Raw genomic sequence first — 27,500 nt, forward strand, 5'->3', positions numbered from 1 at the left:
TGCCGCCACAGCTCCGATCAGCCGCCTCGACAATAGAGGCGCGGAAGATGCTCCACTCGGACTCAATGTCCAGCACCTCCCTCGTGACATGTTCGAAGTTCTTCCGGAGGTGGGAATTGAAACTTTCTCTGACAGGAGACTCTGCCAGACGTTCCCAGCAAACCCTCACAATGCGTTTGGGCCTGCCAGGTCTGTCCGGTATCCTCCCCCACCATGTGTGTATATGTATATATATATATATATATATAAATAATGTGTGTATATATATATATGTATGTGTGTGTGTGTGTATATATAATGTGTGTGTAAATATGTACTTTATATATAAAAGTGTGTGTGTGTATATATACGTGTACATGTACTTTATATATATATGTACTATATATAAATGTATATATATATGTATGTTTTGTGTGTGTGTGTGTGTATATATATATATATATATATATATATATATATATATACAGTATATGGATAAGCGATAGAAAATAGATGGATGGATGTGTGTGTGTGTGTGTGTGTGTGTGTGTGTGTGTGTGTGTGTGTGTGTGTGTGTGTATATATATATATAATGTGTGTATATATATATGTATGTGTGTGTGTGTGTGTGTGTGTATATATAATGTGTGTGTAAATATGTACTGTATATATAAATGTGTGTGTGTGTATATATACGTGTATATAAATGTATATATATGTATGTTTTGTGTGTGTGTGTATATATACGTGTATATAAATGTATATATATATATATATGTGTGTGTGTGTGTGTGTGTGTATATGTATATAAACTAGAAATTGTCTGTAAAAAAGGCATTATCGACAAGAGAGGGAAAGAAAGAATGTTTAGTAGTGATGGGTACAAGACTAGAAATAGTCTTTAAATCAAAATAGCGCTTAAACCCAAAGTCTGTATGAAGTTTTTACAGTTGGATTTTTTGTGAAGGCGGAGGTAGAAGAGTGGATGGGAGAGTGAACCAGAGCCCTAAGATATACTAGTTTTGTTGAGTTTGCCTTCCATAACCAGCCATAACGGAGGGGGGTTAAATGCTTCATATTGCAGCCAATATTTAAGAATTCCAATTTTGGTGACTCAGTAGTGAAACCTCAAGTTTTGCAGGGAAACATTTCATTGGTTGGACAATCGCGCTGCTAGGACGAAATCAACTCTAGAAAATGTGTGGGGAAATTGCATGGATTTGTCAAAGTTGTGAGGCACCGCATAATTAGCAGGGGTTGGTTGAATTTCCGTGAATTGGGATGACCGCAACATTGCAAAATTCTGGAGGGACTGAATTATGTCGAGAATCTTCCCCTTGAGGATTTCTGTGACTGCGATGTAGCCCACGATGAAAATGAAATTGATGCCCTTGTTCTAAGCCTGGCTAAAATGATGAGAGGTGACTGGAACTGAAGTTTAACAGTTAGTTTTACAAAATAAGAGTGAGTACAAACAACAGAAATACCAGCGCTAAGGGCAGAGTGTCGTGCTGTCAAGAGGTCGAAACAATCTCTCTAATGCATTGAAACTGAAACCTAAACTTAAGAATTGTAACTGAAACTTAACCTAACGTGTGTGCTTCACGCACACACTCTCTCCTCCACTCTCTCTCTCCAGGCTTGTACCTCATGACATAATTCCATCCATCCATCTTCTTCCGCTTATCTGAGGTCGGGTCGCGGGGGCAGCAGCCGAAGCAGGGAAGCCTAGACTTCCCTCTCCCCAGCCACTTCGTCCAGCTCCTCCCGGGGGATCCCAGGTAATAAAGTTAAAGTACCGATGATAGTCACAAACACACTAGGTGTGTTTGACACATCACCCTTGATCATTACCCCTGAGAGGTGAATAATGACATGTGTGTGAGTGCATTAACAGGGTGCAGTCATTGCGTTTATCTTTTTCTAGCACAATGAAGGCCAACTCTAAGGCGTTCTTACCCTGCCAAAAGGAGGAAAAATAATTTCTCCAACAGATTTGTTTGATTTAAAAGAAACATCGGCCGTTATATTTTCTACGCTATACTAGTTTTGAATGTGTTGGGTTTTATCAGAATCAGAAGTACTTCATTAATCCTGGAGGGGAAATGAACTCTCACTATTATGTTAGACCCACTATGGACTAAACTCTCACACTATTATGTTAGATCCACTATGGACTGGACTCTCACACTATTATGTAAGATCCACTTTGGACTGGACTCTCACTATTATGTTAGATCCACTATGGACTGGACTCTCACTATTATGTTAGATCCACTATGGACTGGACTCTCACACTATTATGTTAGATCCACTATGGACTGGACTCTCACTATTATGTTAGATCCCCAATGGACTGGACTCTCACTATTATGTTACATCCACTATGGACTGGACTCTCACACTATTATGTTAGATCCACTATGGACTGGACTCTCACTATTATGTTAAATCCACTATGGACTGGACTCTCACTATTATGTTAGATCCACTATGGACTGGACTCTCACACTATTATGTTAGATCCACTATGGACTGGACTCTTACTATTATGTTACAGTTGTGATCAAAATTATTCAACCCCCACACAATTTTGGTGTTTTAGCAAGTTGGACATTTATTCCATATTTTGTTTATAGTCATATCAAATAAAGATGTGTCAAATAGACAAATGCAACTTGAATTACAACATTGTATATTGTAACAGACCAATCAGTGTCATTTCTCTTAATATCTCATTGACAAAATTATTCAAGCCCTTGAAGATCATAACTCTTAAGAACATAATTTGAATAAGGTTTTTTCAATCAGGTGTTGAAAACACCTGTAGATGTGATTAGAACCATAACGAGCAACAATTAAACTGATTGAAAAAGACTGTGAGGCTCAGCTTCTTGTAGATGGTCAATGGTGTATTTGCAACATGGTGAAGTCCAGGGAGTGGTCAAAGAAGTCAAGAGAGGAGGTAATTTCTCTTCATAAGAAAGGATATGGATATAAGAAAATAGCAAAGACATTACACATTCCAAGAGACACACTTGGGAGCATAATTCGCAAGTTTAAAGCTAAAGGCACAGTGGAAACACTAACTGAGCGTGGTAGAAAGAGGATGCTGTGCGGTACTTGAAGTGTACAGTGGTGAAAAACCCCCGGGTAACAGCTGAGGAACTACAACAGGACATTGCAGTGGGGGGAACGCAGGTTTCGTCCCAGACAATAAGGCGCGCAATACGAGATGAAGGCCTCCATGCCAGAACTCCCAGGCGCACCCCACTTCTGACTACCAGGCACAAGTAAAATAGACTCCAGTATGCCAAAAATCATCTGGACAAACTCCAAAGGTTTTGAGAAACTGTTCTATGGAGTGATGAGACAAAACTGGAACTCTTTGGGCCTATGAATCATCGTTATGTCTGGAGGAGAAAAAAATTAAACTTACAAAGAGAAGAACACCTTGCCTACTGTTAAGCATGGTGGGGGGTCAATCATGCTCTGGGGCTGTTTCTCTGCCTCAGGTACCGGGAATCTCCAGCGCATTCAAGACATTATGAATTCTATTTCCTACCAGGATATATTAGCTGCAAATGTCATGAAGTCAGTGACGAAGCTGAGGCTTGGGAGACGTTGGACCTTCCAACAGGACAACGATCCCAAGCATACCTCCAAATCAACATCAGAGTGGTTGCAGAAGAAGGGCTGGAAGACTCTGGAGTGGCCTTCACAGTCGCCAGACCTAAATCCTATAGAAAACCTGTGGTGGGACTTGAAAAAAGCAGCTGCAGCATGCAAGCCCAAGAATATGAATGAACTGGAGGCCTTGGCCCAAGAGGAATATGCTAAAATATCTGTAGATCGTTGCAAGAAGATTGTATCACGTTTGAAGGATGTAATTACTGCTAAAGGGTGTTCTACTAAGTACTAAAGATGCATGTAACTAGGGGGTTGAATCATTTTGTCAATGAGATATTAAGAAAAATTTCCTTTTTTGGTATTTTGTAAAATACAGTGTTACAATTTAAGTTGCATTTGTCTATTTGACACATCTTTATTTGATATGACTATAAACAAAATACGGAATAAATGTCCAACTTGCTAAAACACCAAAATTGTGTGGGGGTTGAATACATTTGATCACAACTGTAGATCCACTATGGACTGGACCCTCACATTATTATGTTAGATCCACTACGGACTGGACTCTCACTATTATGTTGGATCCACTACAGACTGGACTCTCACTAGTATGTTAGATCAACTATGGACTGGACTCTCACATCTGCAGTCCCTTCAAAGGTTTCTCATTGTCCCATTGGGTTGTGTTTTTCGTTGCCCTGATGTGGGATCTGAGCCGAGGATATCGTTTTGGCTTGTGCAGCCCTTTGAGACGCTCATGATTTAGGGCTATATAAATAAATAATGATTGATTGATTGATTGAGAGTCGACCCATATAGTGTAGCGATACTGCCGATACTTACGTTGTACCGATGTAGTATCGAGACAATCATGATGAGAGCTGCAGTTTTCAGTTCTGTTTAAGTTTTACTTTCACAAATATCAAATAGTGCGGGGATTACTATCAAAAGAGCCACATAACATACAATACATCCCATAAACCTTTTGATAAAGGCCATGTTGTTTGGCAGCATTGGTATTGGATCGATACCAGCGGGATGAGATTGAGTCGATTCTCGTCTACGTATATTGTCATCAATATTTGATCGGGTTATTGAAATGTGTTTTCCTCAAAAAAAAAAAAAAAAAAGATCCAAGTAAAATATTCCCCAAAAACATAATGTGTAGTTTTCTTTACTGAAAATGTAAAATGGCAAATATCCAGGTTATCCCCTGTATATAATTGGTATTGGATCCATCCATCCATTTTCTGCCGCGTGTCCCGTTTTGTGGTCGCGGGGGGTGCTTGAGCCTATCTCAGCTGCACTCGGGCAGAAGCCGGGGCACACCCTGGACAAGTCGCCACCTCATCACAGGGCACAGGGCCAACACAGATATATTACATGTATATATTGGGGGTGGAAAAGTTCACAAAATCCACGGTGTGGATGTTTTTACGGTTTTGTAAGAGATAGTTTTGTGTTCAATGTAGTGAACATTGTTGGTTTTGAAACACCCAGGATACCGTATCTCCCAATATTGCACCATTACCATTTAATACTTGTGGTTCTTACACAAGCGTATCATTAAATTTAACTTAGAATCGGCACCTAAAGTTTTGACTTTCTGACCCTTCAATGGAATGCAAGAATTTTCATATTTATCGATTTTGGACAGTTGTGAGCCCTGTGATGAGATGGCGGCTTGTCCAGGGTGTAGCCCGCCTTCTGCCCAACTGCAGCTGAGATAAGCACCAGCGCCACCCGCGACCCCAAAGGGAATACGCGGTAGAAAATGGATGGATGGACAGTTGTGAGCAGTATTTGAAGTAAAACCATAATATTTTTACATCAATACTAACATTTGCAGTATGGCCTGATGCTACATTTTACAAGGGTGGGAGATTTACTATCAAAAGCGCCATTAGAAAAATAATCGTTAACCTCCACATTACCACAAATTACAAAGTTTGGATTTTTATTTTTTTTAATTTTGTATTATTCAACTCTGTATTTTCCTCTAAAATGTTTATTTTTGGAGGATTTATTGGTGGTTAACTTACCACAGGGGCAAGGCCGCCCCTGGCTATATTGAGGCCCTCCGCAGAAAATTACATCACAAAACTTTTTTCTCACATTTCTATTTCTGTGAAACAATTTTCATAATAAATTTTATTTTATTCATGTTTGATACTAAAACAAATTCAAGGGAAATATATAGCAAAATAACACATTTGACACACATTCACAAAGTCAGTGGCACCCCCCGCGCCCAAGTCGAAGTCACGTCGTAACATTGCTGGTTTATGAGCATGTTCGGCAACGCACAATCACAGAGTACTTACAAGCAGACACGGTGTGTGGAAAGAAAAGGGTATAGAGTTTTGTATATTGTACAGGATTGCTTATTATTTTTAGTGGTCCGTTTATTTCAATTCTTAACTATGCCCATGCATGCTGTGCCCTCCGGGCAACAGCAGCGAAGGTCTGCCCGGCCGCAGACTGGCCACATAGTCCTTATAGCTGTTCAAGCAACCTTTTTAAGTTACGGTTGAGTAGTTAACACGAGCGCCAGTTGCATCGTACCTTGGTAGTTGTTCAGCCAACCCTTTTAAGTTACGGTTTTAAGAAGTACCAAATGTTGAAACTGTAGGTCAGGATGGTGTGTGTAAAGCTTGGACCTTAAATCCTACTGAATAGCTCTTAATCTTCTTCCCTTTATGCGATTTCAAATTACCAGTATTGAAATCAGCCTCCTCCATTTTGAAAATGAGGAAAGGGGAAGTGTCACTCATGACGTTACGAGTTTGACCAGGCTGTAATACTAAGCATGCACTAGTTGTTTAGCAAAGCGATTTTGACCCGGCAGTAATTCAAGGCAGGCGCATACTATATGCCCTGCGGCAATTCAAGGAAATACGGTGTATATATATTTTTTCCTTTTCTTTTTTATGCTATATATTTTTTTAAATCGGTCCTTTCTAATACATTTTCTACCACTTACACATACACATATATAAACATATAAAATTTAAATGTATAAATTAGGGCTGCGAATCTTTGGGTGTCCCACGATTCGATCCAATATCGATTCTTGGGGTTACGATTCGATTCAAAATCGATTTTTTTTTTTCAATTCAACATGATTCTCGATTCAAAAATTATTTTTTCCTGATTTAAAAGGATTCTCTAGATTTCAGCAGAATCTACCCCAGTCTGCTGATATGCAAGCAGAGTAGTAGAGTTTTGTAAAAAGCTTTTATAATTATAAAGGACAATGTTTTATCAACTGATTGCAATAATGTAAATTTGTTTTAACTATTAAACGAACCAAAAATATGGCTTATTTTATCTTTCTGAAAAAAACAAAGGTCTGTTGTCAATCTTATGAGATGCGATGCAAGTGTAAGCCACTGTGACACTATTGTTCTTTTTTTTTATTTTTATAAATGTCTAATGATAATGTCAGTGAGGGATTTTTAATCACTGCTATGCTGAAATTATAACTAATATTGATACTGATGTTGATAATATCCATTTTTGTTTCACTACTTTTGGTTTGTTCTGTGTCGTGTTTGTGTCTCCTCTCAATTGCTCTGTTTATTGCAGTTCTGAGTGTTGCTCGGTCAGGTTTGGTTTTGGAATCAGATTGCATTGTTATGGTATTGCTGTGTATTGTTTTGTTGGATTGATTAAAAAAATTAAAAATAGATTTTTTAAAGATGAGAATCGATTTTGAATCGCGATTCAAATTCGATTTTTTGCCCACACTCCTAATATATATATAAATGTGTGTCTGCCTCACAATACGAAGGTCCTGAGTAGTCTGGGGTTCAATCATGGGCTCGGGATCTTTATGTGTTGAGTTTGCATGTCCTCCCCTTGACTGCGTGGGTTCCCTCCGGGTACTCCGGCTTCCTCCCACTTCCAAAGACATGCACTTGGGGATAGATTGATTGGCAACACTAAATTGGCCCTAGTGTGTGAATGTGAGTGTGAATGTTGTCTGTCTATCTGTGTTGGCCCTGCGATGAGATGGCGACTTGTCCAGGGTGTACGCCGCCTTCCGCCCGATTGTAGCTGAGATAGGCACCAGCGCCCCCCGTGACCTCAAAGGGAATAAGCGGTAGAAAATGGATGGATGGATGGACAATGTGCCAACTTCACTGGTTTTGGGTTTTGGAATTGTGTAAAAAGATATTCCAAGCATTTTTTTTTGTCATCAAAAAATCCCTAAACAGCTACTTGTCAACTATGACGTTTGATTTCAAAGCAAATTATCCATCAATTTGCTCGTAAAAAATATGATAAATGGATTGGCCAATGTTCATCGCTGTTAATTGGTTCCAGACATGGAGATGGGTCAAATGCAGAGGATAATCTCCCCACACCTAGTGTGTGTGACTGTTGTTGGGACTTTAATTTTAACCTCTTAAGGCCCAAGCTGTTTGGTCTATATGGTTTTTTTTATTTCTCTTTGCTATTTAGGCTTATTGGAACCTAATTAGAATAAAAGCTAAAAATCATCTTTTACGATGATGTACTTAGTCCATGAGTACACACACGTGCATTTCATGTGTAGTGACATGCACATTTTTTTCCAAATTCCATTGTATGTTCTACTCTTCTGACACCACCAGATAGCAGTATAAGTGTCCATATGTCGGCATAAGACCCAAGTTCAGTAGTGTACACAATTTTAGAAATAAGACCTAAACGGTGCTGTCCACACATCTGGCCACTAAGGCCTTTAGAGGTTAACTTAAAAAAAATCTGTGATGTGGTGAAACCCCTAAATTTAAAGCGTGTGGCAGGGGACGACTGTATACATTTTTTGACACCCCTGAATCAAAACATTTAAACACTCATCCAACTGACCGTCGACGTTGCTGTTTGCCGTCAACCAACATCAAGAAAGGGCACGTCCAAAAAGAGACAGGCTTCAGCTTAAGCGGCCTTTAAAGGAGAACTGCACTGTTTTGGGGGAAATGTTGCCTATCATTTACAACCACTATGAAAGACATGACAACAGAAGGATTAAAAAAAATGCTTTCTTAATATTAAATAAACGTAAATAAAAGTCTGCTTAAAGCGTAAGTAATGTTTTAAATTACATTTTTCCTCTAAGATTATATTCCTCCTCTTTTTTTTTTAAATAATTGCTGTATATTCTCCCACATCCCCAATATTAGGCTTGCCCACTAGAATTGTATGTGCAGTCAAATTCTGAAATGGACAACAGAAAATGTCCTTGGAAAGCACTGTGCCAATTACTGACTCAAATCTCTCTGCAAGATCCTCTGGATGCTGACTATGCACTTTACTGTCAATCCCTACGAGTCACAATACCTGATCCCCAGCATTACAGCTATTATTAGCAAATAAGATATAAAAAAAAATCACTTACTCTATGTATTTAACATTGGAATAGATATCACAACGGATCATGACAATTAAACCTTAATGGAGGCGTTTGGATGTTTTTTAAGAGCTTTGTTGGCAGAATAGAATGGTGCCCTTATGCTCCATTGTACATTTTGATCAAATTTAATTAATATTTACAATGCATTTAAAAACAAAAATACATCCGTCGTCATGTTTTTCATAAAGATTGTGTCACGGCGCATGCGCAATCCCTTATGTCTTCTGCTACAAGCTCGGCTGGCACCTCAGACACACCCCCGCTGGCTCTGGCACAGCTGCAGGCAATCATTAATCAGCGCACCTGGTCCTAATGAAGACAGACAGCATGAAGACCAGCGGACCCGAAGATCCAGTGCCGGAACGTAGATCACTCTCGTAGTAGTCAGTGGCCTAGTGGTTAGAGTGTCCGCCCTGAGATCGGTAGGTTGTGAGTTCAAATCCTGGTCGAGTCATACCAAAGACTATAAAAATGGGAACCATTACCTCCCTGCTTGGCACTCAGTATTAAGGGTTGGAATTGGGGGTTAAAACACCAAAAATGATTCCCGGGCGTGGCAACGCTGCTGCCCACTGCTCCCCTCACCTCCCAAGTAGTGATCAAGGGGTGATGGGTCAAATGCAGTGAATAATTTTGCCACATCTGGTATGTGTGTAACAATCATTGGTACTGTAACTTTAACTTTAACTTTAAGCATAATTCTACACATCGTCTTACAGCTTTCACTTAGAGTAGCATACACATGCCACCTATTCATTAGATTCAATAAACTTATTGAGTTGATTCCTGCCCTTGTGTCGTCTTCTTCCCTTGCCGTATGTAACAGATTGTGAACGACAGACACAATTCCCCCCAAAAAAGTGCAGTTCCCCTTTAAGCCTGACCTGGTTGTAAATGTAAATGACCACCATAACCACACCAGGGGGAGCTCCACAAACCATGTTAAACCCAGATTCCAATTTAACAAAGGTCTTAAGTCATTCTCCTTCTATGCCACATCAATATGGATTGCACTCCAACAGGTGTAAAAGAAAGTGCATCTGTATCCTTTTTCAAAACCGCACTAAAAGAACACCTCAAGGCAACTACAACCCTAGCCTAACCCCCTCCCACCACCACATCCCACCTCCTCGGATTGTAAATAATCAAATGTAAATAATCAGATGTATATACTTGTTCTTATGCTTTCTGAGTTCAATATGTTCACTGCTCCCTGTACATATCCTACGAAGTCAGACATACACTGTTTCAAAGTCCATTTCTCTGATGATATACAAACCCCGTTTCCATATGAGTTGGGAAACTGTCTTAGATGTAAATATAAACGGAATACAATGATTTGCAAATCCTTTTCAACCCATATTCAGTTGAATGCACTACAAAGACAACATATTTGTTGTTCAAACTCATAAACTTAATTTTTTTTTTTTTTGCAAATAATAATTAACATTGAATTTCATGGCTGCAACACTTGCCAAAGTAGTTGAAAAAAAGGGCATGTTCACCACTGTGTTACCTCACCTTTTCTTTTAACAACACTCAATAAACCTTTGGGAACTGAAGAGACACATTTTTGAAGCTTTGCAGGTGGAATTCTTTCCCATTCTTGTTTTATGTACAGCTTAAGTTGTTCAACAGTCCGGGGTCTCTGTTGTGGTATTTTACGTTTCATAATGCGCCACACATTTTCAATGTGAGACAGGTCTGGACTACAGGCAGGCCAGTCTAGTACCCGCACTCTTTTACTATGAAGCCACGCTGTTGTAACAAGTGACTTGGTATTGTCTTGCTGAAATAAGCAAGGGCTTCCATGATAACGTTGCTTGGATTGCAACATATGTTGCTCCAAAACCTGTATGGACCATTCAGCATTAATGGTGCCTTTACAGATGTGTAAGTTACCCATGCCTTGGGCAGTAATACACCCCCATACCATCACAGATGCTGGCTTTTCAACTTAGCACCTATAACAGTCCTGATTGTTCTTTTCCTCTTTGGTCCAGAGCACACAACGTTCATCGTTTCCAAAAAACAATTTGAAATGTGGACTCGTCAGACCACAGAACACTTTTCCACTTTGCAGCAGTCCATCTTAGCTGAGATCGAGCCAAGAGAAGCCGGCGGCGTTTCTGGGTGTCGTTGATAAATGGCTTTGGCTTTGTATAGTAGTTTAAACTTTCACTTACAGATGTAGCGACAAACTGTAGTTACTGACAGTGGTTTTCTGAAGTGCTCCTGAGCCCATGTGGTGATATCCTTCACACACTGATGTCGCTCTTTTTGATGCAGTACCGCCTGAGGGATCAAAGGTCTGTTATATCATCGCTTATGTTCAGTGATTTCTCCAGATTCTCTGAACCTTTTGATGGTATTACAGACCGTAGATGTTTAAATTCCTAAATTCCTTGCAATAGACTGTTGAGAAGTGTTGTTATTAAACTGTTTGACAATTTGCTCACGCATTTGTTCACAAAGTGGTGACCGTTTCCCAATCCTTGTTTGTTAATGACTGAGCATTTCACGGAAGCTGTTTTTATACCAAATCATGGCACCCACCTGTTCCCAATTAGCCTGCACACCTGTGGGATGTTCCAAATAAGTCTTTCATGAGAATTCCTCAACTTTATCAGTATTTATTGCCACCTTTCCAAACTTCTTTGGCACGTGTTGCTGGAATCAAATTCTAAAGTTAATGATTATTTGCAAAAAAAAAAAATGTTTATCAGTTTGAACATCAAATATGTTGTCTTTGTAGCATATTCAACTGAAAAAGGGTTGAAAATAATTTGCAAATCATCGTATTGCGTTTATATTTACATCTAACGCAATTTCCCAACTCATATGGAAACAGGTTTTGTAATTGTTGATGACTGAAGTGCTGATATCAACCAAACCTAACCTCCCCGCCCCAACCCCGGCCACAACCTACCCACCGGATTGTAAGGAATGTAAATAATTATCTGATGATTAACTTGTGATGACTGTATTATGCTGCTAGTATATATTTTTACCATAAATTGATTAACGCGGACCCCGACTTAGACAAGTAGAAAATGTATTTGGGTGTTACCATTTAGTGGTCAATTGTACGGAATATGGTTAGCGCGGTGACAGAGGGGTTAGTGCATGTGCCTCACAATACGAAGGTCCTGAGTAGCCCGGGATCTTTCTGTGTGGAGTTTGCATGTTCTCCCCGTGATTGTGTGGGTTCCCTCCGGGTACTCCGGCCTCCTCCCACCTCCAAAGACATGCACCTGGGGATAGGTTGATTGGCAACACTAAATTGGCCCTAGTGTGTGAATGTGTGTGTGAATGTTGTCTGTCTATCTGTGTTGGCCCTGCAATGAGGTGGAGACTTGTCCAGGGTGTACATCGCCTTCCGCACGAATGCAGGTGAGATAGGCTCCAGCGACCTCCCGCTACCCCAAAAGGGACAAGCAGTAGAAAATGGATGGATGGATGTATGGAATATGTACTGTACTGTACTGTGCAATCTACTAATAAAAGTTTCAATCAATCAATGAAATTGATATCTACATTTGAGGTATCATCCAAAACTAATGTAAAGTATCCAAACAAGTGAAGTGAATTACATTTATATAGCGCTTTTCTTTAGTGACTCAAAGCACTTTTACATAGTGTGGGTAGTACTCGGAGCAGGTGGGTAAAGTGTCTTGCCCAAGGACACAACGGCAGTGACTAGGATGGCGGAAGCGGGGATCAAACTTGGAATCCTCAAGTTGCTGGCACGGCCACTCTACCAACCGAGCTATACCAGCCCAAACAACAGAAGAATAAGGGATTCTTAGATTTTAACAGAAGTGTAGATGAAACATGTTGAAACGGAAAATAACCATATATCAGTGGTTCTCAAATGGAGGTACGCGTACCCCTGCGGCCACTTGAAGGTATGCCAAGGGGTACGTGCGATTTTTCAAAAATATTCTAAAAAATAGCAACACATCAAAAATCCTTTATAAATTTATTTATTGAATAATACTTCAACAAAATATGAATGTAAGTTCATAATCTGTGACAATAAATGCAACAATGCAATATTCAGTGTTGACAGCTAGATCTTTTGTGGACATGTTCCATAAATATTGATGTTAAAGATTTTCTTTTTTTGTGAAGAAATGTTTAAAATTAAGTTCATGAATCCAGATGGATCTCTATTACAATCCCCAAAGAGGGCACTTTAAGTTGATGATTACTTCTATGTGTTAAAAATCTGTATTTGTAACTTTCCAAATAGTTCAAGAAAGACCACTACAAATGAGCAATATTTTGCACTGTTATTGTGAGGACTGGTGGGCATTGTGATGCCGGGTTCGATTCCCTCGAGGATGCGTTGACGTGAACACAACAAAGGTAGGATCTTAAAATATTTATTTAACAAAAAGGAAGCACTGAACAGAAATACTGGAGCTAATAAAAAGGCAAACCAAAAACGCTAGTATGAAAACTAGGAAGTAAAAATAGACAAACTTAAATAGCACGTTGGCACAAAAGAGAAAACAAATCATCAGTATGTAAACTGGACAAAACGAGTGGCTTAGCGTGAGAAGCTAGCGAGAATAGAAATACTTGCGAGAAAGCGAATGATCAAAATCCAGACGTACAGTGGTGTGAAAGCAAACTATGAACCCAGACTGAACAAAGAAAAGAGGAAAGCTTATATAGGGAGAAATCAAGGAGAACCAGGTGTGTGTAGAAAACGAGGAGCAGGTGAAATCAATGTGTAACCATGGTAACGGACTAAACAGGAAGTAAGTGGGTCAGAAGAGAATGAAACTAAGATGGAAAAATAAACATGTGAAGATCTGAGTCACGGATCGCAACAGTATTCCCCCCCCAAAAAAGACAGATTCCAGATGTCTCAAAGAAAACAAAAACAAATAAGAAAAACTTGAACCCCCTCCCCAAAAACAGAGTCCACAAACGAAGGGAGGGTGGAGGGAGGCCACGGTGGAGGGTCGCCAAGTCGTGTGTCCCCGAATCCACCGAGGACAAGTCATGTGGCGGCGGCGGATGGAACGCCGCTGCTGAAAAAGTCTTGGCGGGCGACCTCGAAAAACACACATCAGTGGCTGCCTTGCAGGATGACGCTTAAGCACCATTGTCATAGCAGGCTTGGATGTAGCAGATGAGGGTGCGGGTGCTGCAGCCGAAGAAGGCGGCGCTGTGGAGGCAGGCGTAGTCGTCGCCGTCGTCGTGGAGGCAGGCGTAGTCGTCGCCGTCGTGGAGGCAGGTGTAGTCGTCGCCGTCGTGGAGGCCGGCGTAGTTGTCGCCGTCGTGGAAGCCAGCGTAGTCATCGCCGTCATGGAGCCCGGCGTAGTTGTCGCCATCGTGAAGGCCGCAGGAGCCAGCGGCGGCGTGGAAGCCGCAGTAGTCGTCGGCGGTGTGAAAACCGCTGTCGTCATGGCCGTGGAAGAAGGCGTAGTAGTTGGCGTGGAAGCCATAGTCATAGGCGGCGTGGAAGCCGCAGTCGTCGACGCAGGTGTTGGAGTGGGTTCCAACTTAGGAGCTGGTGTGGGCTCCAGCTTTGGAGCTGGTGCTGTTGTGGGCTCCAGCTCTGGAGCTGGTGCTGGAGTGGGCTTCTGCTCTGGAGCTGGTGCTGTAGTGGGCTCCAGCTCTGGAGCTGGTGCTGAAGTGGTCTCCAGCTTTGGAGCTAATGCTGGAGTGGGTTCCAGCTTTAGGGCTGGTGCTGGAGTGGGTTCCAGCTTTGGCGCAGGTGCTGGAGAGGGTTCCAGCTTAAGGGCCAGTGCTGAAGTGGGCTCCAGCCTAGGAGCAGGTGCTGGTGCGAGGACCAGGCAAGAGTCTATTGCTGGTGTGAGAATCAGACAAGAGTCCATTTCGGGTGCGAGAACCAGGCTAGAGTCCATCTCTGGTGCGAGAACCAGGCTAGGGACAGAACTACATGGACTAGGACAGCGACTAAGACATGGACGGAACACAGGTGGTGGAGGACGCGCTGGAGTTTGTGGCTTAGCAGGTTGCAACTGTGCTACCTCCGTAGCACAGCTGCTAACCTGAGCCCCCTCTTCAAACAGTGGATGCCAGACGTATTCCTTATCATGTGAAGAGGTATCTAAGGGTGGGTGGAGGGAGGTTAGGAGGAAGGCAGATTCTTCCCTACTAGAATTACTAGAAGAACCCTTAGAAAAAGGAGAAAACCCCATAGATTTGGGCTGGGCTTGAGGACTTAGTGACTGAGATGAACAAGAAGGTGAAAATTGAGAACTAGACTTGTATCTGGAAAAAACGTCCTTATGGAGATCCTTCTTATCAATATTGTCCAGAAAATTAAAGTCAATATAATTAGAAAAAGGCTGAGAATTATAGTCCAAAAAATTCTTTTTGATGACGTCACCGGAAGGCGTTACCGACATGACGTCACCGCTGCCGTCTGTGAAAGAGACATGGCGGTCGAAAGAAAGTGTGGACATGTAACTAAAGGGATTACCAGGCTTGTGAGGAGTATCCTGGATGGGTTGAAGTTTGCTGTGTTCGCTGAAAGACAGTTGTGGAGTAGAAGCGTCACTGCATTGGGCAGCTCGAGCCGCTTCGGAAGGCACATCACCGTAATGACGGATCTCTGCCTCCCGTGCTCGGAGCTTTTTCCACGTGCCTATATCAAAGGCTTTCTCTTTCCAGCTGTCAATCGCGAAGGAATCTCTTGCTGGGTTCATACTGTGAGGACTGGTGGGCATTGTGATGCCGGGTTCGATTCCCTCGAGGATGCGTTGACGTGAACACAACAAAGGTAGGATCTTAAAATATTTATTTAACAAAAAGGAAGCACTGAACAGAAATACTGGAGCTAATAAAAAGGCAAACCAAAAACGCTAGTATGAAAACTAGGAAGTAAAAATAGACAAACTTAAATAGCACGTTGGCACAAAAGAGAAAACAAATCATCAGTATGTAAACTGGACAAAACGAGTGGCTTAGCGTGAGAAGCTAGCGAGAATAGAAATACTTGCGAGAAAGCGAATGATCAAAATCCAGACGTACAGTGGTGTGAAAGCAAACTATGAACCCAGACTGAACAAAGAAAAGAGGAAAGCTTATATAGGGAGAAATCAAGGAGAACCAGGTGTGTGTAGAAAACGAGGAGCAGGTGAAATCAATGTGTAACCATGGTAACGGACTAAACAGGAAGTAAGTGGGTCAGAAGAGAATGAAACTAAGATGGAAAAATAAACATGTGAAGATCTGAGTCACGGATCGCAACAGTTATACAATTTAATAAATCAGAAACTGATGACATAGTGCTGTATTTTACTTCTTTATCTCTTTTTTTTCAACCCAAAATGCTTTGCTCTGATTAGGGGGTACTTGAATTAAAAAAATGTTAAAAGAGGGTACATCACTGAAAAAAGGTTAAGAACCACTGCAAATAGTAAATGAACAAGTGGATTAAAGGCCTACTGAAATGAGATTTTCTTATTTAAACGGGGATAGCAGGTCCATTCTATGTGTCATACTTGATCATTTCGTGATATTGCCATATTTTTGCTGAAAGGATTTAGTAGAGAACATCGACGATAAAGTTCGCAACTTTTGGTCGCTAATATAAAAGCCTTGCCTGTACCGGAAGTAGCAGACGATGTGCGCGTGACGTCACGGGTTGTAGGGCTCCTCACATTGTTTACAATCATAGCCACCAGCAGGGAGGGCGATTTGGACCGAGAAAGCGACTATTTCCCCATTCATTTGAGCAAGGATAAAATATTCGTGGATGAGGATAGTGAGAGTGAAGGACTAGAAAAAGAAAAAAAAAAGGCGAGGGCAGTGGGAGCAATTCAGATGTTATTAGACACATTTACTAGGATAATTCTGGAAAATCCATTATCTGCTTATTGTGTTAGTAGTGTTTTAGTGAGATTATATAGTACCTGAAAGTCGGAGGGTGACCGCCGGTGTCTCCGGTGGGAGGAGGTAAGAGAGTCCGCATCTGCAGGAGGATGCAAGCTCCGCTCATGTCTACGGTAAGAGCAGACTTATTACCACAATTTTCTCACCGAAACCTACCGGTTGACAAGTGGTCAGGAACCATGTTTGCTTGACCGCTCTGTTAAAGCTTCACCTTCGTGAATGTAAACAAGGAAACACCGGCTTTGTTTGTGTTGCTAAAGGCAGCTGCAATACAACGCTTCCCACCAACATCTTTCTTCTTTGACTTCTCCATTATTAAAGGCCTACTGAAATTAGATTTTCTTATTTAAACGGGGATAGCAGGTCCATTCTATGTGTCATACTTGATAATTTCGCGATATTCCCATATTTTTGCTGAAAGGATTTAGTAGAGAACATCGACGATAAAGTTTGCAACTTTTGGTCGGTAACAGAAAAGCCCTGCCTTTACCGGAAGTCGCAGACGATGACGTCACCGGTTGATGGCTCCTCACATCCTCACATTGTTCTTAATGGGAGCCTCCAACAAAAAGAGCTATTCGGACAGAGAAAATGACAATTTCCCCATTAATTTGAGCGAGGATGAAAGATTTGTGTTTAAGGATATTGATAGCGACGGACTAGAAAAAAAAAATCAAGTTAAAAAAAAAACGTGATTGCATTGGGACGGATTCAGATGTTTTTAGAAACATTTACTTGGATGATTCTGGGAAATCCCTTATCTTTCTATTGTGTTGTTAGTGTTTTAGTGAGTTTAATATTACCTGATAGTCGAAAGGGTGTATCCACAGGTGTCTTGACGCCAGTGTCTGATGCAAGTCGACGGCAGCTGTACGGACGGCACAAGCTCAGCTGATCTCCGGTAAGAGGCAACTTTATACCACAATTTTCTCACCAAAACCTGCTGGTTGACAAGTGGTCGGGATCCATGTTCACTTGACCGCTCTGATCCATAGTAAAGTTTTACCTCCGGGAATTTTAAACAAGGAATCAACGTGTGTTTGTGTGGCTAAAGGCTAAAGCTTCCCAACTCCAATTCCTACATTGACTTCTCCATTATAAATTTAACAAATTGCAAAAAATTCAGCAACACAGATCTCCAAAATACTGTGTAATTATGCGGTTAAAGCAGACGACTTTTAGCTGTGTGTGTGGGCAGCGCTCATATTTCCTAACATCCCAATCATTCTGCGACGTTTTCAACAGGACACTTCGCGGGAAATTTAAAATTGCAGTTTAATAAACTAAAAAGGCCGTATTGGCATGGGTTGCAATGTTAATATTTCATAATTGATATATAAACTATCAGAATGCGTGGTCGGTCGTAGTGGGTTTCAGTAGGCCTTTAATTGAACAAATTGCAAAAAAAATTCAGCAACACCGATTTCCAGAATACTGTGTAATTATGCGATTAAAATAGGGGACTTATAGCTTGGATCAGGCTGGAAAAACATGTCTGCAACAATCCGAGACTTCACGCGCAAGCGTCATCATACTGACGATTTCAGGATACTTCGCGCGAAATTTAAAATTGCAATTTAGTAAACTAAAAAGGCTGTATTGGCATGTGTTGCATGTCTTTGGAAGTGGGAGGAAGCCGGAGTACCCGGAGGGAACCCATGCATTCACGGGGAGGACATGCAAACTCCACACAGAAAGATCCCGAGCCTGGATTTGAACCCAGGACTGCAGGACCTTCGTATTGTGAGGCAGACGCACTAACCCCTCTTCCACCGCACCTGGGGATAGGTTGATTGGCAACACTAAAATTGGCCCTAGTGTGTGAATGTGAGTGTGAATGTTGTCTGTCTATCTGTGTTGGCCCTGCGATGAGGTGGCGACTTGTCCAGGGTGTACCCCGCCTTCCGCCCGATTGTAGCTGAGATAGGCGCCAGCGACCCCGAAAGGGAATAAGCGGTAGAAAATGGATGGATGGATGGATGGCATGTGTTGCATTGTTAATATTTCATCTTTGATATATAAACTATCAGACTGCGTGGTCGGCAGTAGTGGGTTTCAATAGGCCTTTAATATTTCACTTTCAGCTTCCATCCATCCATTTTCTACCGCTTATTCCCCTCCGGGGTCGCGGGAGGCGCTGGCGCCTATCTCAGCTACAATCGGGCGTAAGGCGGGGTACACCCTGGACAAGTCGCCACCTCATGGCAGGGCCCAGTTTCAGCTTGTCCTTTATAATTTTGACAAAATAATATAATGAGAAATGTCTCAATCAATCAATCAAAACATTTAAAGTGAAATAGGCTTTTACTTTGTTCCACTTTTGCCATTTGTTTTTGTTTCTTGTTTAATTTTTATTTTGAAAAAATTGCCAGGGGCCAATGAAAATCACAAATGGTCCCCGGGTCGCACTTTGCACACGTCTCGATGATGAATCACTTCGAGCTGCATCCCTATAGGCTCCACTGCGCACCAGCAAGAGTGTACCCACACTCGAGCTCAAAGAACCCGCCGCGGTCTCCGTGGAAACACTCCCCCTCCTGTCGTGAGTGTCGTCGTCGTCGCGCTATATTTGACGATGAAACTCGTAGCGGTGCGCTCGAAATAAAACCACCGGCGTTCTCGCAGCTTCATGGGCAAAGAGGACAAGGAGGTGTCGAGCGCCGGAAGTCCGAACTCAAAGACGCCTAACGGAGCGTCCGTGGACCCGGAATGTCGGAAAAGACACACGGAGCTATTCGACCAACTGGACTTGAATAAAGATGGCAAGGTGGACATCGGCGAACTGCGATTTGGACTGGCGGCTCGCGGTTTGCGGCGGGGAGAAGCTGAAGAGGTGAGACAGCTGCGGCTGACATTCGATTATATAATTATAACACGTGCGCGCGCACATCTGACACACACACACTTACTATGGTAATATATACATACTTGTATATTTATCCAACCATCCATCCATTTCCTACCGCTTATTCCCTTTTGGGGGCGCTGGCGCCGATCTCAGCTACAATCGGGCGGAAGGCGGCGTACACCCTGGACAAGTCGCCACGTCATCGCAGGGCCAACACAGATAGACAGACAACATCCACACCCACATTCACACACTAGGGCCAATTTAGTCTTGCCAATCAACGTATCCCCAGGTGCATGTCTTTGGAAGTGGGAGGAAGCCACAGTACCCGGAGGGAACCCACGCAGTCACGGGGACAACATGCAAACTCCACACAGAAAGATCCCGAGCCTGGGATTGAACCCAGGACTGCAGGACCTTCGTATTGTGAGGCAGACACACTAACCCCTCTGCCACCGTGAAGCCTATGTATTTATGTATATACATATAGAGTAGATCTTTATTGTCATTGTATATTGTACAACGAAATTGTAAGCAAAAACGAATTTAGTGCAAATTCATAATTGGCACGCCTGTGGATTATGTTGTGTTTTTGTTATGTTTGGTCATGTTATGTTTTGCTTTTTTGGACATTCAGTTCTTGCATTTTGCACTTCCTGGGTGGTTTTGTTACCCATTAGTATCACCTGGTCTCCTAGTCACGTCCCTGTCCCCAGCCTCAAACCTGTGTTCACTAATCATAACATCTGCTATTTAAGTCATTCTTTTTCCGTCTTCGTCCTGGCATATTCAAACCCTACCCATGCTGTTCCTATACCTTCATGCCCTCGTCCACAGTTCCATGCCGTGTAAGTTTTTGTATTTATGCCTCAGTGCAAGTATTGTTTTCTTTATATGCCACAGTGCACGTTTTTTGTTTCATGTCTTTAGTCATGCCATTGTGATAGTTTTGTTTTGAGTAGTTTATTATCCGCCACTGAGTGCGTCCTTGTTTTCCCTCTTTGTATTATAGTATATAAACAAATATAATGTACTCACGTTCACGTCTCGAAACAACCTTAATCCAAGCCACTGTTTGACAATAATAACACATAAAAACATAAGAACATAGATAAAAATACATAAAAATACCATGCACACAGCTCAAATGCACAGTCATTATTGTCTTGTTTTCAGCGATTACTCTGTTTGTCCGGCATTTTATCGTCCTGTATCTCCTGCCCGAGGGCAGCATTTCTAAAAGTTTATGTCCAGGGTGAGATGGGTCCCTTATAATTTTTTGGGCCTTTTTGGGGCCGATGTGGTCCTGATGGCTTCATCTGGCCAGGATCTTCAGCTCTCACCGGATCAGTTCACAGCCGAGTGTGAAGGGACTGGGATGAGAATCAGCACCTCCAAGTCCGAGTCCATGGTTCTTGCCCGGAAAAGGGTGGAGTGCCATCTACGGGTTGGGGAGGAGACCCTGCCCCAAGTGGAGAAGTTCAAGAACCTCAGAGTCTTGTTCACAAGTGAGGGAAGAGTGGATCGTGAGAGCGACAGGGGGATCGGTGCGGCGTTAATGCAGACGCTGTATCAATCCGTTGTGGTGAAGAAGGAGCTGAGCCGGAAGGCAAAGCTCTCAATTTACCGGTCGACCTACGTTCCCATCCTCACCTGTGATCATGAGCTTTGGGTTATGACCGAAAGGACAAGATCACGGGTACACGGGTGGCGGGGCTCTCCCTTAGAGATAGGGTGAGAAAGTCTGCCATCCGGGAGGAGCTCAAAGTAAAGCCGCTGCTCCTCCACATCGAATGGAGCCAGATGAGGTGGTTCGGGCATCTGGTCAGGATGCCACCCGTAAGCCTCCCTAGGGAGGTGTTTAGGGCACGTCCAACCGGTAGGAGGCCACGGGGAAGACCCAGGACACGTTGGGAAGACTATGTCTCCCGGCTGGCCTGGGAACACCTCGTGATACCCTGGGAAAAGCTGGACGAAGTAGCTGGGGAGAGGAAAGTCCGGGCTTCCATGCTTAGGCTGCTTCCCCCGCGACCCAACCTCGAAAGGGCGGAAGAAGATGGATAGATGGATGTGTGTGTGTGTGTGTATGTATATATATATATATATATATATATATATACATATATATATATACATATATATATATATATACATATATATATATATATATATGTGTATATATATATATATATATATATATATATATATATATATATATGTATGTATGTATATATATACATATGTATGTATATATATACATATATATATATATATATATATGTGTATATATATATATATATATATATATATATATATGTATGTATATGTATATATATATATATACATATATATATATATATATATATGTGTATATATATATATATATATATATATATATGTATGTATATGTATATATATATATATATATATATATATATATATATATATATATATATATATATATATATATACAGTATATTGCCAAAATCATTTGGCCACCCATCCAAATGATCAGAATCAGGTGTCCTAATCACTTGACCTGGCCAAGGTGTAGAAAATCAAGCACTTAGGCATGGAGACTGTTTCCACAAACGTCTGTGAAAGAATGGGCGCTCTCAGTGATTTCCAGCGTGGAACTGTCTCAGGATGCCACCTGTGCAACAAATACAGTCGTGAAATTTACCCGCTCCTAAATATTCCAAAGTCAAGTCTGTCGGCTTTATTATAAGAAAATGGAAGAGTTTGGGAACAACAACAACTCAGCCACAAAGTGGTAGGCCACGTAAACTGACAGAGAGGGGTCAGTGGATGCCAAAGCGCATGGTGCAAAGAGGTCGCCGACTTTCTGCACAGTCAGTTCCTACAAAGCTCCAAACTTCATGTGACCTTACAATTAGCCCACGTACAATACGCAGAGCGCTTCATGGAATGGGTTTTCATGGCCGAGCAGCTGCTTTCTAAGCCATACATCACCAAGTCCAATGCAAAGTGTTGGATGCATTGGTGTAAAACACATCGCCACTGGACTTGAGAGCAGTGGAGACGCGTTCTGATGGACGAGTCTGGGTTTGGGGGTTGCCGGGAGAATGGTACATTTCGGACTGCATTGTGCCGAGTGTGAAATTTGGTGGAGGAGGAATTATGGTCTGGGGTTGTTTTTCAGGAGTTGGGCTTGGCCCCTTAGTTCCAGTGAAAGGAACATTGAGAGCTCCAGAATACCAAAACATTTTGGACAATTCCATGCTCTCAACCTTGTGGGAACAGTTTAGAGTGGGCCCCTTCCTCTTCCAACTTTACTGTGCACCAGTGCACAAAGCAAGGTCCATAAAGACATGGATGACAGAGTCTGGTGTGGATGAAGTTGACTGGCCTGGCCAGAGTCCTGACCTAAACCCGATAGAACACCTTTGCCATGAATTAGAATGGAGACTGAGAGCCAGGCCTTCTCAACCAACATGAGCGTGTGACCTCACCAATGCACTTTTCAGAAATCTGGTCGAAAATTCCTATAAACACACTCCGCAACCTTGTGGACAGCCTTCCTAGAAGAACTGAAGCTGTAATAGCTGCAAAAGGTGGACCGACTTCATATTGAACCCTATAGGTTAGGAATGGGATGGCACTTCAAGTTCATGTGTGAGTTAAGGCAGGTGGCCAAATACTTTAATTTTAATTTTGTCCTAATATTAGCCTAAAAATGTATTTTATATTTATTAAGAATCATCTCATTGCATAAAAATCCAAAAGTTAACTTTTATAAGAAGAGATATTAGCATGATAGAAAAGTATATTCTTTTGCTCTTTTCTTGTTCTTAAAAAGAGATTTAGTTTTTGACCAGGTTTCCCACTCGCACTTTGTGTATCTATTGCACTCGTCTCTCTTTCATGCTTTAACACTTCCCATATGCATGGAAATTAATCCTTTGTCATCTTTCCTTTTTAAGGTTTGACTTTCTATATCCACAGATAGTCCTTGAGAGTGACATCAACCATGATGGTTTGTTGGACTTCCAAGAGTTCTCCCATTACCTGCAGGCTCAGGAGAAGAGGCTGTTGCTCATGTTCCACGAATTGGATCGGAACAATGATGGTGGGAAGCTATTTGCAGAGATACTCTCCTGCTTATATAAACCCTCACACACATTCGAAATTCCCTCTTTCTTGTTTCAGGTCAAATCGATGTGGAGGAGATCCAGCATTCACTGCATACGCTTGGGGTAGATGTCACCAAGGAACAGGCTGCCAGAATACTGCAGAGGTAGAACCATAAACTAGGACATAAAATGATAAAGTGCTTTTTTTCAAATAAGTACCCCCTTTACATTTCAGTGAACATTCTATAACAGTTCAGTATATATTAGGGCTGACTTGGGCATAATACCTAATATTTAAGCTTTTTAATCCAATTATTTTTAAAAACCTTCGACACTGTAGCCGACAATAGGACGTGCAATGCCGTTTTCAAATTAAAGTAAGTCTTAAACTCTATAAATTATTACAGTGGTTGTATTATGCGCTTTTGAGTGATACAGTATACAGGTTATAATGGTATTCATAGGGACTATGTCACAGCAGCTCCAGGCAGATGTGGCACGAAACAGAGTGGGCAGGCTTTGTTTACTGAGCAGCTATTGCATGACACGAGTGCCAGGGAGAGACACAGAAGCAGATTTCTACAACAAAGTTCTGCAGAAAAGTGATATCACACACACACGCACATATATATGTGTGTGTGTATATATATATATATATATATATATATATATATATATATATATGTATGTATGTATGTATGTATGTATGTATGTATGTTCATACATATGTCTGTGTGTATATATGTATATGTGTGTGTATAAGTATATTTTCATCGGAACCTCGATTTACAAACAAGTGGTTTTTGAACAGGGATCGTAAATTGGAAATGTTCGTATCGTGAAGCACGTCTCCATAAGAAACATTGTAAATATGAATAATGGGTTCCACCCTTGACAAAAGTCCATATTTTAGTAAAAGTTTGTACTATTTAAACACAATATAAAGTGCTATACACTACTGTACTGGATATTAAACAAACACATTTATTAAAAAAATCAAAACAATGACTTACACAAATAAGTCTCTGGTGGTCACAATATCCTTAAATTTAACGACCATATTGCTATAATAATAAACATTTAAAAGGTAAAATTAGCTTACAGTTGTTATCGTCAAGTCCTGAGCTGTGTGTGCCTCACGGAGGGAGAGATGCCGAAGTAAGTGACATTGCAAAGCAGAGAAGAATTTCCTCCCTTTGGAAACTGAGCCGCATAGCAGTTTTCCATCTTAACAATCTTTACCCTACAGCAGGGGTAGGGAACCTATGGCTCTAGAGCCAGATGTGGCTCTTTTGATGACTACATCTGGCTCTCAAATACATCTGAGCTGACATTACTTAACACGATTAGTAATGAATAATTCCGCCAGTAATCGGTGTTAAAAATAACGTTTAACATATAAAACATTCTTATGCATTTTAATCCATCCATCCGTTTCCAACCGCACCTGTTCAATAAGTCACATCAATGGTAAGAAGTCCATCCATCTATTCTCTACCGCTTGTCCCTTTTTAGGGTCGCGGGGGTTGCTGGAGCCTATCTTAGCTGCATTTGGGCAGAAGGTGGAGTACACCCTGGACAAGTCGCTACCTCATTTCGGGGCCAACACAGATAGACAGACGACATTCACACTCACATTCACACATTAGGGCCAATTTAGTGTTGCCAAAGAAGTATTTTATTTATTATTGGTTAGCTTCAGAATAAAAATGATATAAAATATAAGACTTATACTCTAAAAATGTAGGTCTTACTTAAAAAATGCATGCATTTAGTTGTATTCAGTGTTAAAACATATGATACGGCTCTCACGGTAATCCACTTTAAAAAATTTGGCTTTCATGGCTCTCTCAGCCAAAAAGGTTCCCGACCCCTGCCCTACAGGAACTTTCCCCCGTAAATATACAAGTTTTGTTAATATGTATGAGCCAGTCTCCCCCACAACAAGAGGATTGCGAAAATGTATTGATTACACCGTAGACTACAATGGCAGGACTCGTGCAGATCAATTTGGGTAAATTCAGACCATATATGGAGATATCTGCTAATGTGACAGGGCAGAAAACGTCACAGGTCAGAGCAAATTCCAAACTGCATAAAAGGATCCCCTTAATGGGAACCAAATTCGGCATTCTCCTCACATAATATTTTTGTATTCCTGAAATCGTCAGGCATGTTTTGCATTCTTTGATAAATCTTATTGGAGTATTATTTTAAAGGAGAACTGCACTTTTTTGGAATGTTATCAGTCATTCACAATCATAACGTGAGACAAGAACACACTGTCTTTCTCTTTTCTGTGCATTCTGAATGGCACAAAGCCAACCCCAAAATAATGTGATATAACCATTAGATAATAGAAAGTAAACATGTACTCTACACATAAGCTAATAATAAAGTTTTTTTTATTTTAAATAGTATTACCTAATTAAAACATACTCTATTACCATTAGTCAGCACCTCACAAATTTTGATGTAGGCAACTTTTTGACCAAAAAAAACATAGCTTTCTTTTTTACATTTCTCAGTATGGACAAAGATGGCACCATGACCATCGATTGGAAAGAATGGCGAGATCACTTCTTGTTCAATCCTTTCCACGACATGGAGGAAATTGTCCACTACTGGAAACACTCCCATGTAAGTCATGAAATGTTTGTAATTGTGTTGATAATGATAAGAAGAATGTCTTACTTGCTGGTATCCTCAATATTGTGTAGACTGTGCCCCTAAGAAAAGTCTGGATAAAACAGCTTTAAAACTACAACAGCATCCTATTATAAATCTATTGGAAATAGCATACTATCATCCTTCAGATGCTTGGTACTGTACGCTATGTTGTTTGGGGATGTGAGGCTTACATGCACTTTCAAGGTAACATTTATTTTCTACTTGAATGATACGCACAGTTGTGTTGGGAGGTTTGAGATGTATTTCTAAGATCAAAGCTGCATGGGGAAGCATTGCATGCATGAATGATGAGTTTGTAAATATACTGACTAATTTGATTCAACAAAATTCAAGTATTGTCACACTTTGTCTTCGACATTTGACAGTGGCTTTTTTTAAAAGCTGTAAACCCCAACATATTCCCACTTCTTGAACACCAAGGTGTTGTCACTCACCATATCCTCAGTTGCAGTTTTGGAGTAAGGGAGGTATCATAAAACATGATTTCTCAAACTAGGGTCTGGGACTCTCAGGGATTGGCAAGCCAGAGGTGTGGACTCAAGTCGCAATGTTGATGACTTTGGGTTGGACTTCCATCAAAGACTTGCAACTCGACTTGTATTTGACGTCACTTGACTCGGATTTTAGCATTGCAACTTCGTAAAACTTGAAAGATTAGGCGAGTGTTCAGCAAATGTGAGTATTCAGCTGTATTATACACAATGACTTAACAGTGTCAATGATTTGGAATGACTCCAATATCCCAAGTTGGTGACTTAAGTTTTTACCCGACTTGTCTCGTATTTACTCAAGACTTTACTGGAGCTATCTTGTCTTTAGACTTGACTTGACCTGGATTTGGGATTAAAGACTTGAGTGTTACTTGAGAATTACGATACAGTTGATTTACTCCAACCTGTATGACAAGCCATAGGCTATGTTATGTCATACATTCGGAATATTTATGAATATATATATATATATATATATATAT

General features: G+C 41.2%; 1 protein-coding gene across 5 annotated transcripts in view; it reads left to right on the forward strand.

Moving 5' to 3' along the window:
• Nucleotides 1–19,333: 19,333 nt before the first annotated feature.
• Nucleotides 19,334–27,500, forward strand: part of slc25a23b (solute carrier family 25 member 23b) — a 23,223-nt gene continuing 15,056 nt past the window's right edge. For 2 of the 5 annotated variants that reach the window (XR_009803859.1, XM_061884779.1), the window contains exons 1-4: nt 19,336–19,727; nt 23,709–23,832; nt 23,913–24,000; nt 26,365–26,476. Coding sequence is in view for 4 of the 5 variants with exons in the window: in XM_061884779.1 (XP_061740763.1) it covers nt 19,524–19,727; nt 23,709–23,832; nt 23,913–24,000; nt 26,365–26,476 (528 nt within the window). In the remaining variant the exon portion in view is untranslated. Of the gene's footprint in view, nt 19,728–23,686; nt 23,833–23,912; nt 24,001–26,364; nt 26,477–27,500 lie in introns of all 5 variants that reach the window. The other 3 variants (XM_061884780.1, XM_061884778.1, XM_061884777.1) reach the window with 3 other exon arrangements.

Source organism: Nerophis ophidion, linkage group LG23 (genome assembly GCF_033978795.1).
Source record: "Nerophis ophidion isolate RoL-2023_Sa linkage group LG23, RoL_Noph_v1.0, whole genome shotgun sequence".
Lineage (NCBI taxonomy): Eukaryota > Metazoa > Chordata > Actinopteri > Syngnathiformes > Syngnathidae > Nerophis > Nerophis ophidion.